Source organism: Leishmania donovani, chromosome 36 (assembly GCF_000227135.1).
Source record: "Leishmania donovani BPK282A1 complete genome, chromosome 36".
Taxonomy (NCBI): domain Eukaryota; phylum Euglenozoa; class Kinetoplastea; order Trypanosomatida; family Trypanosomatidae; genus Leishmania; species Leishmania donovani.
In genome coordinates this window covers 128,214-142,160 of record NC_018263.1, presented here as the reverse complement: position 1 = coordinate 142,160, position 13,947 = coordinate 128,214, and the positions used below count along the sequence as shown (strand labels likewise).

Sequence of the window (13,947 nt, the reverse complement as noted above, 5' to 3'; positions counted from 1 at the left end):
TTGCTCCCTCCACACAACTCTTCCCGTTAGCGTCTCTCCGATGCTCGTGCTGCTTCTCTTACTCGAATAGTGTCCTGCTGACATACAAAGGCACGAAAGGATCAGGAAAAGTCCACAGGTCCGGCGCTCGAGGAGCACGCCAGGATGCCCCGTCCGCAGTTCATTACGTGCCAGCTATGCGGCAAGGGCTTCGGATCGGCCTCAATCAACATCCACATTCCGCAGTGCTATGAGAAAGCCATCAAGCGGTGGCAACTGAACCCGCAAGGGCCGCGACCAGTCATGCCACCGCTCCATGGCAAACCGGCTGCCAAGGCAAGCAACGGTGGATCCTCCGGCATCGCCTTCGCCGGCCAACCCCGCGGCGCTGGCATGTCAGCTGTCCGCTCTCTGCAGATGCAGAGCATGCCACCAGAAAGCGTCGAGCCGGAGAACATGAATCTGCACCCATGCTCAAAATGTGGCCGTACTTTCAACTTTGACCGCATCGCCTACCACGAGAGCGTCTGCAAAGGCGACCAAAAGCGTAGGGTCTTTGACAGTAGCAAGCAGCGGTGTGCAGGCGGCGAGGGGGACGACGCCTACGCCGGTGGTGTCTTCGGTGCCCCAAGTGAGGTTCGGAGAGGCCGAACGAAGAAACTGGGCACGGCGAACACCACAAGTCGATACACCCCCGCTCCGGCCCCACAGACTAATTGGCGTCAGCAGCATGAGGAGTTTATCGCGGCCATCCGCAGCGCCAAGCGGGCAGGTGCGGAGGCACAAAGCATGTGGGGCACTGGTCCTGCTGCACCTTCTTTCAGCCCATCGAGGGGACCTGCACGCGGCGGTCTCTTCGGCGCGACATCTTCCGGCTACGGGGATAGGGCTGGGATGTCAGCGCGGGTCTCGGCCTCTACTAGACGAATTCCGCCGCTTATGGCGAAGCAGAATGAGACGCTCAAGCAGGGCATCGCAACTGGCGGCCGCGCGGCAAGGGCTAAGGAGGGCGGTGGCATCCCTGCGCCGAGAACGGGACGTCCTTTCGGGCGTCCGACTCCGCCTTTGGGACGAGACAGTTTCGGCGGCCGCAGCGACCGATTCGGTAGCCGTGGCGGCGGTGGCGGCATGGGCGGTGGTGGTGGTGGTGGTGGCCGCATTCTAAACGACAACAAGACAAGCGTAGGCATGCTACAGGCCATGGGGAGAGCTTAACCGCATCTGCTAGTCTGAGTGTGTTCCCGCCCCTTTCCGCCCCTCTCCTGTTTCCAAGTGTACACACCCCTCCGCCCTTGTCGTAGCCCCCCGCCCCATCGCATGTATGTCTCGTTGCAGGCACAGATGGAACCGAAAACGAAAAAAAAACGTTTTGTCAAGGAAGAGGTGTTACACTGCTGCTTCGACCTTTTAAGCATGTGCTCCTCGCTTTCTGTTTTCCGTGCCGCACGTGTTTAGGTGCTTCTCTTGCAGTGTCTCTCTCTTTGTGTTCCCTCGCACGTATCAGCGGTGTGGAAGGAAGAGTTCGAGTGCTGACGGCTGGCGGTCTGCGGGACGCCACTGGCTAGCTGCCATGTAGGTCTTAGTGAGGAGGACAGTTTGCTAGGTATGTATATGTATCTTTTTTCAAGATAGGGGTGCTCTTGTGCCCACTGGAGGGAGGAGGGTGGAAAAGGGAAGGCCACCTCCCTCTGTGCACCTCTTTTTTTTTTCAGCTCTTTCCCTTCCAAGTACCCAAGGCCTGCAGCTTTGTGGCGTTAGCTTCGCTTCTTTTTTTTGCAGGTGCGTTAGCGTCCTTGTGTAGGTGTAAGGACGCACGTGTCCTGTATATGTGTGTTCTTACGTGGCTGCTTTTTTTGCCCAAGGTGTGGCTTGTCATTATTAGCCTTCTTTTTCCCTCTCCATCAGCGAGTTTCTTTTTTTTTTTCGTTGCCATGAAGAGCGCGATGTGTACGATCATCTTGTGCTTTTTACCTCCTCTCTTTTTGGTGTGTCTGTGCGAGTGCGAGTGCGCGCGCCTTTTGCGCGCACCTCCTATAACACATGCGCATGCGCTCACGGTGACATCCTACTCATGTAAAATAAAACAAAGAACAAACAACAAAAAAGGGACATGACCCCACCTTCACAGAATCACACACCCGCACACAATGAAAGAAACATGAGTCGGCATGGAAAAGGGGAAGCGAGGAGTAAGGCGCAGGCGGTGTGCGACAGTACTGGCAGTGACACAAAGATGGAGGGAGATGGCACAGCACCCTCTCTCTGCGTCATCTCCCCTCGTGCAATCCATCCGTTTTTCTCCGATACTTTCAGGGGCTACTGCTCTCTCTCTTTTGGGCTCTCAAGCGTTCTCCACACCGCCGTGAAGGTGGCCGCCTTGTCTTCCTGTGCATGTCTGTTTCTTTTCTTGTGGTCCCCCATTTTTTCCCTCCGTCCTATACAGCTCCACTATGCTTTTTTTATTTTTTTTTGGCTTCTGTTTCACCCCTTGACGGCTTGACGTTGGTTGGTGGTGGATGCTGCTGCACGCCTCTACTCCAGTGGTAGTGAAGCGATGTTTTGCTCAGTAAAACGACGACACTCGTACCAAACAGCATCGCCATCTTCTGCGAATGGTGGAGCCTCTTCAACATCTCTGCATGTCCTAAGCCGCACTTGCACGGCATGTTTTCTTCGCTCAGGTGCTTGCACGTTTCTCCACGCGTGGATGCCGAGTGAAGGGGAGCGGAACTGCTTACTTCCTCAGCGCATCCCGCGATGAATGCGTGCGAGTTCCAATGCAGCGTTGAGGAGATCTCTCTTCGCCCTCCCTCTAGACCCTTCTCGCCTTGAGACTCAACGCCATTCACCTCCGCTCTGCTGCTTCTCTCTGCACTCTGCCGCACCCCATTACAACTCACGTGTATGGCACACTGGTGTGCAATGCACCGTGACACACTCTCTGACGCGTAAAACCCACTACCTCTTTCTCGATGGCACAGATAAAGCGAAACTTCAGTAGAACGCTAAGGAGCTGTGAGCGCGACCTCCTTCTCCTACCTCGTAATGCTTCGCAAGACTAATCTCTTCCTCTTCGCGGCATCGCGCGCTCTGATGAGCGGTGGCAGCTCGCATGGCCCCATGCCGTACCAGGACAAGTCCTACCCGGTGCAACCCCACAACCTGAACGAGCTCCAGCAGCCCCCGGACAGCTGGCGCAAGAGCCCCATTATGAGCAAGCTTATGGACCAGTCTCTGCCGGTGTACGACGACGTGGTGACCGGTGTTGGCCGCCTGTACTGGCAGGAGCCAGCGCGCGTGTGGCACCTGTTCGAGGCCGATGACACCCTCATGCTGGAGGAGCACGATCGCGAGGAGTGGAACGATCGACCGTATGTGGCGGTGAACCACCTGTACGAACCTCCGATCGGTAGTGAGGAGCGCCCCATCCGCGTGGAGGGCACTGGCAACCCAGGTGACCAGCAGATCGTACTGTGCTTTGGTAACTGCGCACCGCACGTGCCGCAGTCTAACTACTATATGATGATGAAGGGCTACAGCAAGACGAAGTGCCCCATGTGCCAGCAGTGGTTCTACGTCCACAACCGCCCGTGGCTGGTGATGCACCCTGATTGGACCGATGAGCCGGCCGCGGATGAGGGTCCGGCCTACACGTTCGCCGAGATCGAGGCCGAGTTCGACCGCGATTTCCACGAGTTCGGCGTCTACCTCAATGCTGAGTAAGCCACATAGCTTCTACCATTCCCTTCTTGTCCCTTAAATTGCATGTGTGCGTGTGTGTGCGTATGTGCCACTGTTGGTGCGATTTGCATCTGCAGGTGCGCTGTCTCTCTCTCTCTCTATCTCCTCGTTCACGTCATTCTCGCTCTTTTTCTTTTGCGCGCTCTCTTGGTGGAGACAGTAGCGACGCATTCAAGAAACAACCGCAGCAACCGGTAGCGGCGACACTACACAGTCTGGGAAGAAAACGGAGGACAGAAGAATAGCGTTTTGCTTCTTGCTGCCGTTGTTGTTGTCGCTGTTCTCCTGTTGGCCCGACGCGGACGCAAGGATAAGTGCGACGGCACAGGGAGGCAGACGAGAGGAGCACTTAGCTGATTCATTGTTGCTCGTTGAAGTAATAGCAGGTGGCCAAACACGTAGGGAGGGACAACGAATGGAGAAAGAAACATACACAGGGCCGCGGGAACGGAAGGAGTCAAGGGGGAGGGGTGGCGATGGAAGGGGGGAGTGAAAAACGCGAAGGGATGCTTGACGCGTGAAATGTAAATCTGACGTTGTAAAGCTCTCCCGCCATTTCTTTGCTTTCCCCATCGGCTCCCTTCTACAAACACACACACACATTCTAGCCTCCGTCTCTCTATGATGGCCCGCTCCTACCGCTCCGTTTCGTTGGCACCAAATCCGCATCTTTGTTTTCTTTCCTGTAGTCCTTCCTTTTATTTTACATCGTTGTGTGGGCGAAGCACAGATTTGTGTATCTCGTTATGCCTCCATTAGCAATTATCTATGTCTCTCTGTCTGTCTGTGCGTGCTTGTGTGCGTGATTGTCGCTGTCGCGGTGTGTACGCTCCTACGCCTCTTGCAAGGGGCTGCGATACCCCACTGCCCACACCGTTCTCAGCAGCAGCCGCACTCAGCTTCACCCCTTCTTGTCCACCACCTCAAAAAAAAAAAACAATAAAGAAAATGGAAAGTTAGTGCCTCATTTCGACTTCTCTCTGTGTTCTTCGCTGTTTTTTTTTTTTATTGTTTTCGTCCGTCTTTTCAAGCTGTAGGTATGCAAAACACTCAAAGGCACACACCACACCACGCACAAAACACACGCGCTTTGCGCGCTTCTTGGCACAGTGATGTGCACAAGCTCCTCCGCTGCCGAGCTCAGCACACATCCGTCGTGACTAATGTCCTTGTGACAAGCTGCTGTGACAACGGAGTGTTTTGTTTTTCCTTCGTAGGCAGCAGGCTTGTGCCATCTGCGGTGCTTCTCTCCAGCTTCTCTGGGTGCCGAGGGCCGAACAGCATGCTTCCTCGCTTCTGGTGGTCGAATTGAAAGGCTGTCACACACATCGCCTTCCGCTGATGTCGAATCGAGTCTTTCTGTCTCTCTCTTCATTGCTGGTGCGTTTTTTTTTTTCGCCTCTCTTCCTTTGCACGGCGCGCCCCTTGTGGCCCCCTGCTGCCTGTGCTGGTCCCCTCACGGATATACTGCGCATCTGCCTCTCTTACTATTCACACAGACACACACACATACAAAACACGTGCTACTTGTGCATCCATCCTGACGCGCAGAGGTTTGCTGGAGGGCCGGGTGGCCTAGTTTGTCAAACGGAATTCCGACGCCGCCGCGTTCCTTTCATACTCGCTTCAGCAATGAAGGTGGAGGAGTCAATGTTCTACCACAAGACGATATTGGCGCCGATGGTACGCGTGTGCAGCCCTGGCTTTCGCGCCCTGTGCGGCGCACACGGTGCCGATGTCGTCTTCACTGAGGAGGTGGTGGCCGCCAAGCTTGCGACATGCCAGCGCGAGGTGGTGCACTACCCCACAGTAGACACGCCGATGGCCGAATACGTGTCCTACGACCCCTTCAAAAACACCTACAAGCGTACTGTTGTGCTGAGCACGCCTGTGCTCCCTGACATCACCTGCGGCGGACACAAGGCAGAGCGCATCGCTGCCCCTCGCATTGTGCTGCAGCTTGGCGTCGCAGACCCTGCGCGTGGTGCGGCTGCGGCGCTTGTGTGCAGCAATGACATAGACGGCATCGACATCAACATGGGATGCCCCAAAAAGTTCAGTGTGCACAACGGCTTCGGCGCCGCACTGATGAAGCGGCCGGAGGTCGGCGGGGCTATTGTGCGGGCCGTGCACGACGCGGTGAACAGCGACTCGAATGTGGAAGCACGGGGTGGTAAGCGCGTCGCCATGAGCCTCAAGACGCGTCTTCAGGACACTGCCGAAGCCACTGTGGGGATGCTGCGAGCGATACTGGCGGCGGCGCAGCACACGCCGACGAACCCTATCCTGCACGCCATCACCATTCACGCCCGCACGCCGGACCAGCGGTCTGAGCAAGCTCCGCTGTACGACCGCGCGGCAGAGGTGGTACGCACCTGCAGGGCCGACGCCGCCTTCGAAGGCATCTGCTTGGTTCTGAACGGCTCCGTGTTGTCGCGCCAAGACGGGGAGGCAAAGTGCGCGCTGTACGGCTTCGACGCAGCCATGATTGCTCGCGCCGCCCTGGAGGACGCGCGTTGCTTTCACCGCAAAGGCAGCGAACTTCGATTCTCCTCTGCTGCTCACGACAGCGAGGCGCAGTCGACGGAGGACGCTGAGGTGTACGCCATGGCCATAATGAAGGAGCTCTTTTTCTACTCGGTGCGCTACCGCACCCTCTTCAACAACTTCAAGTACCACCTCACGCGCGCGTTTCCGATGGTGAAGGCCCTAAAGCCGTTCATGGAGGAGGTGCAGGTTGAGCTGCGCAGCTACGCCGACTGCTACGAGTTCTTCCGCTTGACTGTAGAGGAGAAGGCGCTGGCGGACTCGTGTGCGCACACGGTGGAGCTGCTCGTGGAGAAGTCGGCATCCACGCGAAAGCGTGCAGCGGTGACCGCGGCGGCGAGTGAGGAGGTTGGCGCGCAAGAGCACAAGCTTGCCCGTGTCGAGACGACGAAAGCGTCCAGTTAAAGCGGCGCTATCGTCGTCCCTTCCCTCCCACTGTGCGCGTGTGTGTGCTCGTGTGTCAGAGTGCTTGTACAGTATCACATCATTCTTTTCTTTATCCCTCCACGCACACGTGTGTGTGTATTAGTGTGGACATCACCCTAACAGAGCGACGCGAACATTGTAAGCCGACATGAAAGCGAGCCACACACACACACGTCAAACGAGCTATGCACACTGGCAGCCGCCTCGGCACTTGAGGCGCCGTACGCGGTGCTTGACATTTCGTGATGCGCAGCTCATGAGAGAGCGTGCCTTATCTCTCTCTGTCACAAGCGTCTGCAGTAGCAGCGGCCAAGTATACCGGTCCCCCTCCCTTCTCCGTGATATGTGTTTTCTCTCCGTGAGCACACACCGCTTCCACTACACACCGCCACTTTATCACCTCCCCACCCATTACCCTGAGCCTGCGCCTTTCGGCCGTGGTGCACATGCAGCCTGCCCGAAAACGTATGGATAGAGAGGGTTCGCGCTTTGGCGAGTAGCTTTCAGCGGGACGTCGGACCGTTGCTCAACGTTTTGGCCTTGGCTGCGATACAACTGCAGCACCCCGTCATCTATGCCGTTTCCCGTCTTCGCTTTCTCTGCCCCCTCCCTTTTCCCCCTTTTTTTCGGTTGTTCCTCTTGAGCCGCGCTGCCGTGTCGGTTGTGGTGAGGCTGGGACACTTGACTTCACATCAGCTGTTTCCCCGCACCCCTCCTCTTTTGCATTTTCACCCCTTTTGCGTGCGTCTTGCGTGTTCCAGTCTCCACCTTCTTGCTGTTGCTCTTTGTTTGGACGTCACGTGGTCGACACAGTAGCGCCGCCGCTGCCGCCCTCGTCGTGCTCTTTCTTTTGAGCCCCTTTGTGCACGGTGCTCGCCGGCCGTGCGCGAGCGCTTTAGGCGTTCGTCATTTCTTCGCTCCTCGTGCGGCACGGCAACAAAATGTCTTCCGTATCCTCCTCGAAGGTAAACCGCGGGCGCCGCAACTGCCTGGAACAGGCTTGGAACTACTTGAACACAGCTTTTAGCGCCACGGCGGGTCTCAAGGTGCTCCTGTGCGATGATGCGACTCGTGAAATCCTCTCCGTTGCCTATTCTCAGCACCAGCTGCTGCAGCATAATGTAGTGCTGGTCGATATGCTGGCGAACGAGGAGCGCTATCCCATGAAGCACTTCTCCTGTGTGATTGTGTGCCGCCCCTCTGCGGCATCGTTGGCAGCTGTATATCAGGAGCTGGCGGAGGGCAACTTCGCCTCCTATGACATCTACTTTACCTACATGCTAGACTCCTCGCTGGTGCAGTCCTTGGCGAACGCAGATGTGCTTAATCTAGTGTCGCGCGTTGGGGAACTGTACATCAACTCCATTCCCGTGACGGAGTGGGTGTGTCTGATGCAGCTGAAACCCTCGCCGCTGGCCAAAGGCCCAAGCCCGTTCATGAACCCCATCACGTACAGTCAGTGGGACCCCAAGTCGCTCGAGCGCATGTCGGAGGGCATCATTAGCATGCTGCTGTCGACGAATCGCCGGGCTGTCATTCGGTACCGCGAGGGCAGCAAGGTTTCCGAGAAGCTCGCGGTCGAGGTGGCAGCTCGCATGAAGAGTGTTCACGCCACATTCCCTGACCTCAAGGCCACCGAGAGTGTGCTGGTGATCTTGGACCGCAAGGACGACCCTGTAACCCCACTGTTGATGCCCTGGACCTACGAGGCAATGATTCATGAGCTGATCGGCTTCCAGCGCGGCAACGAAGTCGTCATCGACGACCCAGATGCGAAGCCGGAGGATCGCGTGCATGTCGTCGCGCCGCAGACGGACGGCTTTTTTGGCCAGCATCGCTACGACGATTGGGGCCAGGTCTGCGTGGCGGTGAGTGAGATGGTGAAGGCGTACAAGGAGATGAACCAATTTGACCGCAACACCGTTTCCTTGGATGAAATCAAAAATTTCATGAACCGTTTCCCTGAGGCTCGCAAGCAGTCGGTGCAGGTGACCCGACACTGCGCTATCACGAGCGAGCTGGTCGCCGAGATCAACGGCCGCAACCTCACGCGGCTCTCGGTACTCGAGCAGGACATCATCAACAACAACAACGTGACGGAGCACAGCCGCCTCGTGCTGGAGGTGGTACAGGACCCCAAGACGGACGTCGACGATGCGCTGCGCATTGTGATGCTGTACCACCTGCACTACGAAAGGGTGGCCGGCAACATCATCATGCAGCTAAAGCAGGAGCTCATGCAGCGTCAATGCCCGCAGGAGAAGGTCCAGCTGATCGACCGCCTTATCGAGTATGCTGGACAGGACCAGCGGTGCCACGAGATATTCCGATCTTCAACGGGGCACATGCTCAAGACGGTCGCGAAGGCTGTTGGGCAGTTTGGCAAGGACGTGCAGAATGTGCTCACGCAGCACGTACCGCTCGTCAAGAAGATCATCAACCGTGTCTACAACGGTACACTATCGGTGGAGAAGTATCCGGTGCAGAGGGTGCCGGGGTGTCCTATTCCCGCTAGCCAGGCGCCGTTTGTGCGCGCCAAGGACATTATCGTTGTGTACATTGGCGGCTACACTTTTTCGGAGGCGATGCTGCTGGCGCAGATCAACGAAGGCAACGTGGACAATAACCAGGAGACGCTGATGAACTTCGGCAAGCAGGTATCGCGTAAGCTGGGCACCGACGGCGTCACGGGGCCATCGACGGAGCCGTACACCGCCAAGATCGAGGCGCACGTCTCCCTCATTACGACGTCGATGCTGAACAGCAAGGATTTTATACACTCACTGCCCTCCTAGAGGAAATCCAGGATTCGTCTGTGAGCAGGCGGGGGCCAGTAGGTTGGGAGGAGGGGCACGACAGGCCCTCAGGTCAAGGGAGTCCATCGAGACGTGCACGTTTTCGTTCTGTGTAGACGGTGGAGGGGGTAAGGCGTCTGCAACCATGGCTTGAATTCTCGTTGCTTTGACGAGATATGTAGTTGCGGCTGATGCCCCAAGTGGGTATGTGTGCGGTGTATCGCTGTGTATCCCGATCGTTCAGGTGCACCATTACCTCTCGGCGCGCCTGAACGATGAAAAGACGGTGGCGCTGTTTGGTCTGCCGCTGTCGCTCTGCGTTCTGCAGCGTGCACTCATTCCTCGTTTCCACCATTGTCCCTGCCAACCCTCTCCGCACCTCCTCACTCGCATGGGGGGGGGGTAGGCGAGGCGTTACGTTGAGATCTTGACTGCGGCACTTGGTCTCTTCGTACGTGAGTATGCCTGTTTGTTCCGTGCGTTTCCTTTCCCCGCGTTGCTGGTGTGTGTTCGAGCCTACGACCGTCCCTCGATGCGAGTTGCTCTCTGGTAGCGAGAGCAAAGCACGCTATTCACAGAACATGAAGGTGCATATGGCGGCACGGCAGGCCGTCACATCAGGTGCGCTGTGCTTTGCGCGCACCTCAAGGTGCCATTTGGAGGAACGCTTCTTTGTACGCCCAACATTATCAGACAAGAGAGGCAACCGACGCGTGGCAACACCAGTGGGCACCGTGCGAAGCGTTACTGCAACCGCTTTTCTTCTGATGAGCCCCCTCTGCTCACCACCGGCCCATAGCCATGCCGTTCTTCTGACCACACCCTTTCCTTCTTCTGTCCTCCTCTGCTCTGGACTCCGCAACGCCTTCGCGTGCGTGGCACTGTGTGTACGCATGCGTGCGTATCATCGGGGGTCGGAACGCTTTGAAACCCGTGCGTGCACAAAATGCCCTGCATGCTTCTCACGCGCTACGGTACTGGCGCCAGCGAAGCGACAACTTTGCAGCGGGGTCGCGTTTTGCCTGTGCGCGTCTCTCTCAAAGACGTCATCCGCCACCTCTTGCACACACGCACATACATCACGCCTACATTCACGCACAGAAACAGGCGGTAGCACGAGAAGGGAGGCAACATAGCGACCCCACCCATCCCTCTCCCTTTTATCGGACTGCGCATCACGCAGGCTCATTCGCTTACTGCTCTCTTTTCTCCGCCTCTTCTTGTTTCTGTTTTCGGGTCATCTCCGTGTACATGTACGGTAAACTCTTCTATCTCTAGAACCTTCCCTTGTGACATTCCCCCACCCCTCCCTTCTTCTCCCCATCACACCCCTCCCTCTCTGCTTTCTGCTGTGTGTACGTGTGCATGGCTATTGCGGACTCACACAAGACGTACACACCCACACAAGTATATATACACACAAATATATATATATATATACGCGAGCAGCGGCAGACCCCTTCGCACATCGAGGCTTTTGCTAGTGTTTGCTCGCTCGTGTGTGTGTGTGTGCGTTGCTGCCCGAGCGCGACGGCTTCTCTGTATCTGGCTTCCTTTCTCCATTTACTTCCCGTGCGCGCCCTGCAACGGAGCTCGCCCGTCTTATCGTTTCCGGTTTCTCTGCTTTCCGGCATCGCTACTGCCCCCCTCCCCCCGAAAGAGCACACGTGGTTTGCTTTCTCCCTTGTGCTTTCACTTTGATCGCGTGACGGCGACAACGAAAGTGCGGCCGCGCTCTCGAAAGCGCAAGCGCGATTAATGATTCCCGGAGGTGCGGGCAGCGGCTTAGAGCCTGTGCACCCCAGAAGTGGACTGGCACACCCGTACATGGACTCCGTGCCCACTAGCAGCGTACCCGGAATGTTCTCATCTTATACTGGCAGGCCGACATTTAGCGCAGGCATCGGGGAGGGCGGCATCGCCGGCGGCGGCGGAGGTGCGCGAGCTGCTTCGGCAGAAAGCTCTCCCTCAGAGGGCGAGGCTTTCACCAAGGAGGATCGGATGCTGCTTCGGCTGCTCTACCACCAGCAGCAAGCCATCCAGGTGCAGCTTAACACCATGACGGAGTGGATGCAGCAAGTGAACTATCGCATCGCATCCCTCGAACGGCTCTCCCGCCACACGCGCCCCGTCACGGCTGTCGGGGCAACCTCTAGCCTTACCGCGAGCGCTGCACCGCCACCGTCCTGTAGCACCTCCGCGGCGGAGGGCTACGGCACCGTGGCAGGCCAACTCCAAGGAGCACCGCTCTACTCGTCTTCCCCGGCGCTTAGCGCGAGAGACGCACCTCGGCCGCAGACAGGCTCTGCGCCGGCGAGCGTCTACGGCGGGCAAGGCCTTCACCAGCGCGCTACCTCGAGTGCGCCGCCCTTGTCGAGCGTCCTGGAGAGTTCCCGTGCCTGCACCCCGCCATCTGAGCAGACGAGGCACCAGACCGGCGGGGCTGGCGGTGGCAGCGCTGTACCGAGCACGACCCGCTCCTTCGAGTCCGCCATGGCGCAGCCGTGGGACCCGCACAACACTTCTCTGCAATCTGCTAGTGGTGCGGGGGTTCACAGCCGCACCTCCTCGCACACGAGCGCGCTGGGCCGTCGTGCGAACCCTCTTTTGAGCTCGTCCACCACCATGAGCAAACTGCCCACGTCGACCTCGCGGCCGAACTGGGGTGACCCCAAGCAACTCTCACGGCTGGACGCATCTGTACCGAGCGGCACGGCGCAAACATCATTATCGAGCGGCCTAACCTCACTCGACACACAACAGCCACCGCCATCCCAGCAGCAGCAGCAGCAGAGCCGCCAGCCGCCCGTCGTCAGCCCACCTACCGCGGCAGCGGTCCCGTACGTATCGTTTCCTCTGTACACGTCAGCCGACACCGTCGTTCCGCCGTACCGCCGGATCCCGCCAGAGCCGACGACACGTCAGCCCCATAGTCGAGCTGCAGGCGCGGTCACAGTATCCGCCTCCACGGCCAGTCGCACACCTCCTGTCTTCAGTGGCACCGTGGACGCATCACTCGCCGCGTCTGGCCGGGAGGGGACGCTGCCGCCGGCGCAGAGCAGCAGTATGGTCACGAGCAGCAACCACAGCGACGCACGAGGGCGCGCCGCCACCGAGACTACGGCTGTGGAGGGGTCGCGGGAGGTCAGGGCCACTCACAGCGTCGCCGTCGTTAGCCGTGGAGACCTGCACGCGGCCACCGATCTCGCAGGTGGGGTCGGCCGAGCTGCTCGCCGGCATGATGGGGGGACGCGCTTGCCCTCCGCGTCGAACGACGACTCGCTCAGCGATGGCTATGGCAGCTACGAGTCTCGAATGTACATGAAGAATTTGGGGCTGTTGTGAATCTTGGGCCACGAGGAGAAGGGGCGCGATGCATCTCAGTGAGGCGCTGTTCCATCATCTTGTGCGGGCTTTTCCTGTATCCTTTTTGTCACCATTTCATGCCAATGGACCAAATCACCGGCGAGGTACTTTTCTCTTTCGCGTGCTGCCGTTTTTTTTTTATACCTTTCCTTCTCCCCTTTTGCTTGCTTTGCGTGCATCCGTCATTGGGGTGATGGCCACCACGACGATGCCGTGTACCACTACAAGGATGGGTCTGTTCGGATTTCTGACGATGTGCGGGACCATTTGTGTTTGCGTGCTCCCTTCGACGGAGGAGATGAAGCATGGACTGCGTCGTCCATGGTAGATGCCCCCCCTGCTCGTTCTCTCTTCGTTTCCCTTTTCTGTACGATTTCCTCTCCTTTCCTTTGTGCACCAGGACGGCAGGGCGCTGCGGCTCCGTGTCGTGTTCTTGAGCACTTCGGCTCTGCAGTCGTTCGCAGGGGAGACGCGAAGGGAGTGCCACGCTCGAAAAGGCACATAAGGAAGGGATGCGGAGCCTTTCAAGGGGAGTTCACCAGTGTTTGCGCTTTTTCCTTCCGCTCTTCCTCAATTCTTTTTCTTCCCTTCTCGTTACCTTCTTTAGATCAAATTGTGCAGGACTCTGAGCTGGGTAGCCCCTAGGGGACGCAATCTGAGGTGGTGGAAGGCGGAGGGCTGATCACAATGACGGTTCTATCTTCCTTTCGGTGGTTACAAGCAAGGTGAAGACCCGCTGGAGTGTGTTACGTGGATGCGCCATGCTGCCCTACTTGGTGGCCCCTCTGGGTAGCCCCTGTGTCGCCATGCGCTAAGTTCATGCATGAAGATCGATGCCCCTCGCAAGTGCTCGCTGGCGCATGGGTGACGAGCATCGCCCCTGCCCCCCTTTTCTTCTTCCGCCCTGTTCCCTCCGTCTCTACCCCTTTTGGTGTTTGGTTCAGTCAGTACTGTCGTGCTTCGTTTTCTTCTTTGTTCGGTTTCATGCACACACATCTCATTACAAGAGGAGCTCACCCCATTTATCCCCCGCAGCTGCGTGTTTTTGTTTTCTCCCCCTTCTCAGCATGCTTATCGGCATTGCCACCACTAC

The 13,947-nt window shown here is 57.7% G+C and overlaps 5 protein-coding genes across 5 annotated transcripts; all 5 read left to right on the top strand.

Moving 5' to 3' along the window:
* Window positions 1-144: 144 nt before the first annotated feature.
* Window positions 145-1,194, top strand: LDBPK_360520 (hypothetical protein, conserved; the record flags this gene model as incomplete). The annotated part of the gene is made up of 1 exon (XM_003865120.1): window positions 145-1,194. The coding sequence occupies one exon, from the start codon at window positions 145-147 to the stop codon at window positions 1,192-1,194; it is 1,050 nt and encodes a 349-aa protein (XP_003865168.1).
* Window positions 1,195-3,024: 1,830 nt separating this feature from the next.
* LDBPK_360510 (hypothetical protein, conserved) lies at window positions 3,025-3,702 on the top strand (the record flags this gene model as incomplete). Its single annotated transcript, XM_003865119.1, has 1 exon — window positions 3,025-3,702. The coding sequence occupies one exon, from the start codon at window positions 3,025-3,027 to the stop codon at window positions 3,700-3,702; it is 678 nt and encodes a 225-aa protein (XP_003865167.1).
* A 1,650-nt stretch (window positions 3,703-5,352) lies between these two features.
* On the top strand, window positions 5,353-6,672 carry LDBPK_360500 (dihydrouridine synthase domain protein-like protein; the record flags this gene model as incomplete). Its single annotated transcript, XM_003865118.1, has 1 exon — window positions 5,353-6,672. One exon carries the CDS (start codon window positions 5,353-5,355, stop codon window positions 6,670-6,672), a length of 1,320 nt encoding a protein of 439 aa, XP_003865166.1.
* Window positions 6,673-7,634: 962 nt separating this feature from the next.
* Window positions 7,635-9,488, top strand: LDBPK_360490 (vacuolar protein sorting-associated protein, putative; the record flags this gene model as incomplete). The annotated part of the gene is made up of 1 exon (XM_003865117.1): window positions 7,635-9,488. The coding sequence occupies one exon, from the start codon at window positions 7,635-7,637 to the stop codon at window positions 9,486-9,488; it is 1,854 nt and encodes a 617-aa protein (XP_003865165.1).
* A 1,758-nt stretch (window positions 9,489-11,246) lies between these two features.
* LDBPK_360480 (hypothetical protein, conserved) lies at window positions 11,247-12,833 on the top strand (the record flags this gene model as incomplete). Its single annotated transcript, XM_003865116.1, has 1 exon — window positions 11,247-12,833. One exon carries the CDS (start codon window positions 11,247-11,249, stop codon window positions 12,831-12,833), a length of 1,587 nt encoding a protein of 528 aa, XP_003865164.1.
* Between the last annotated feature and the right edge of the window lie 1,114 nt (window positions 12,834-13,947).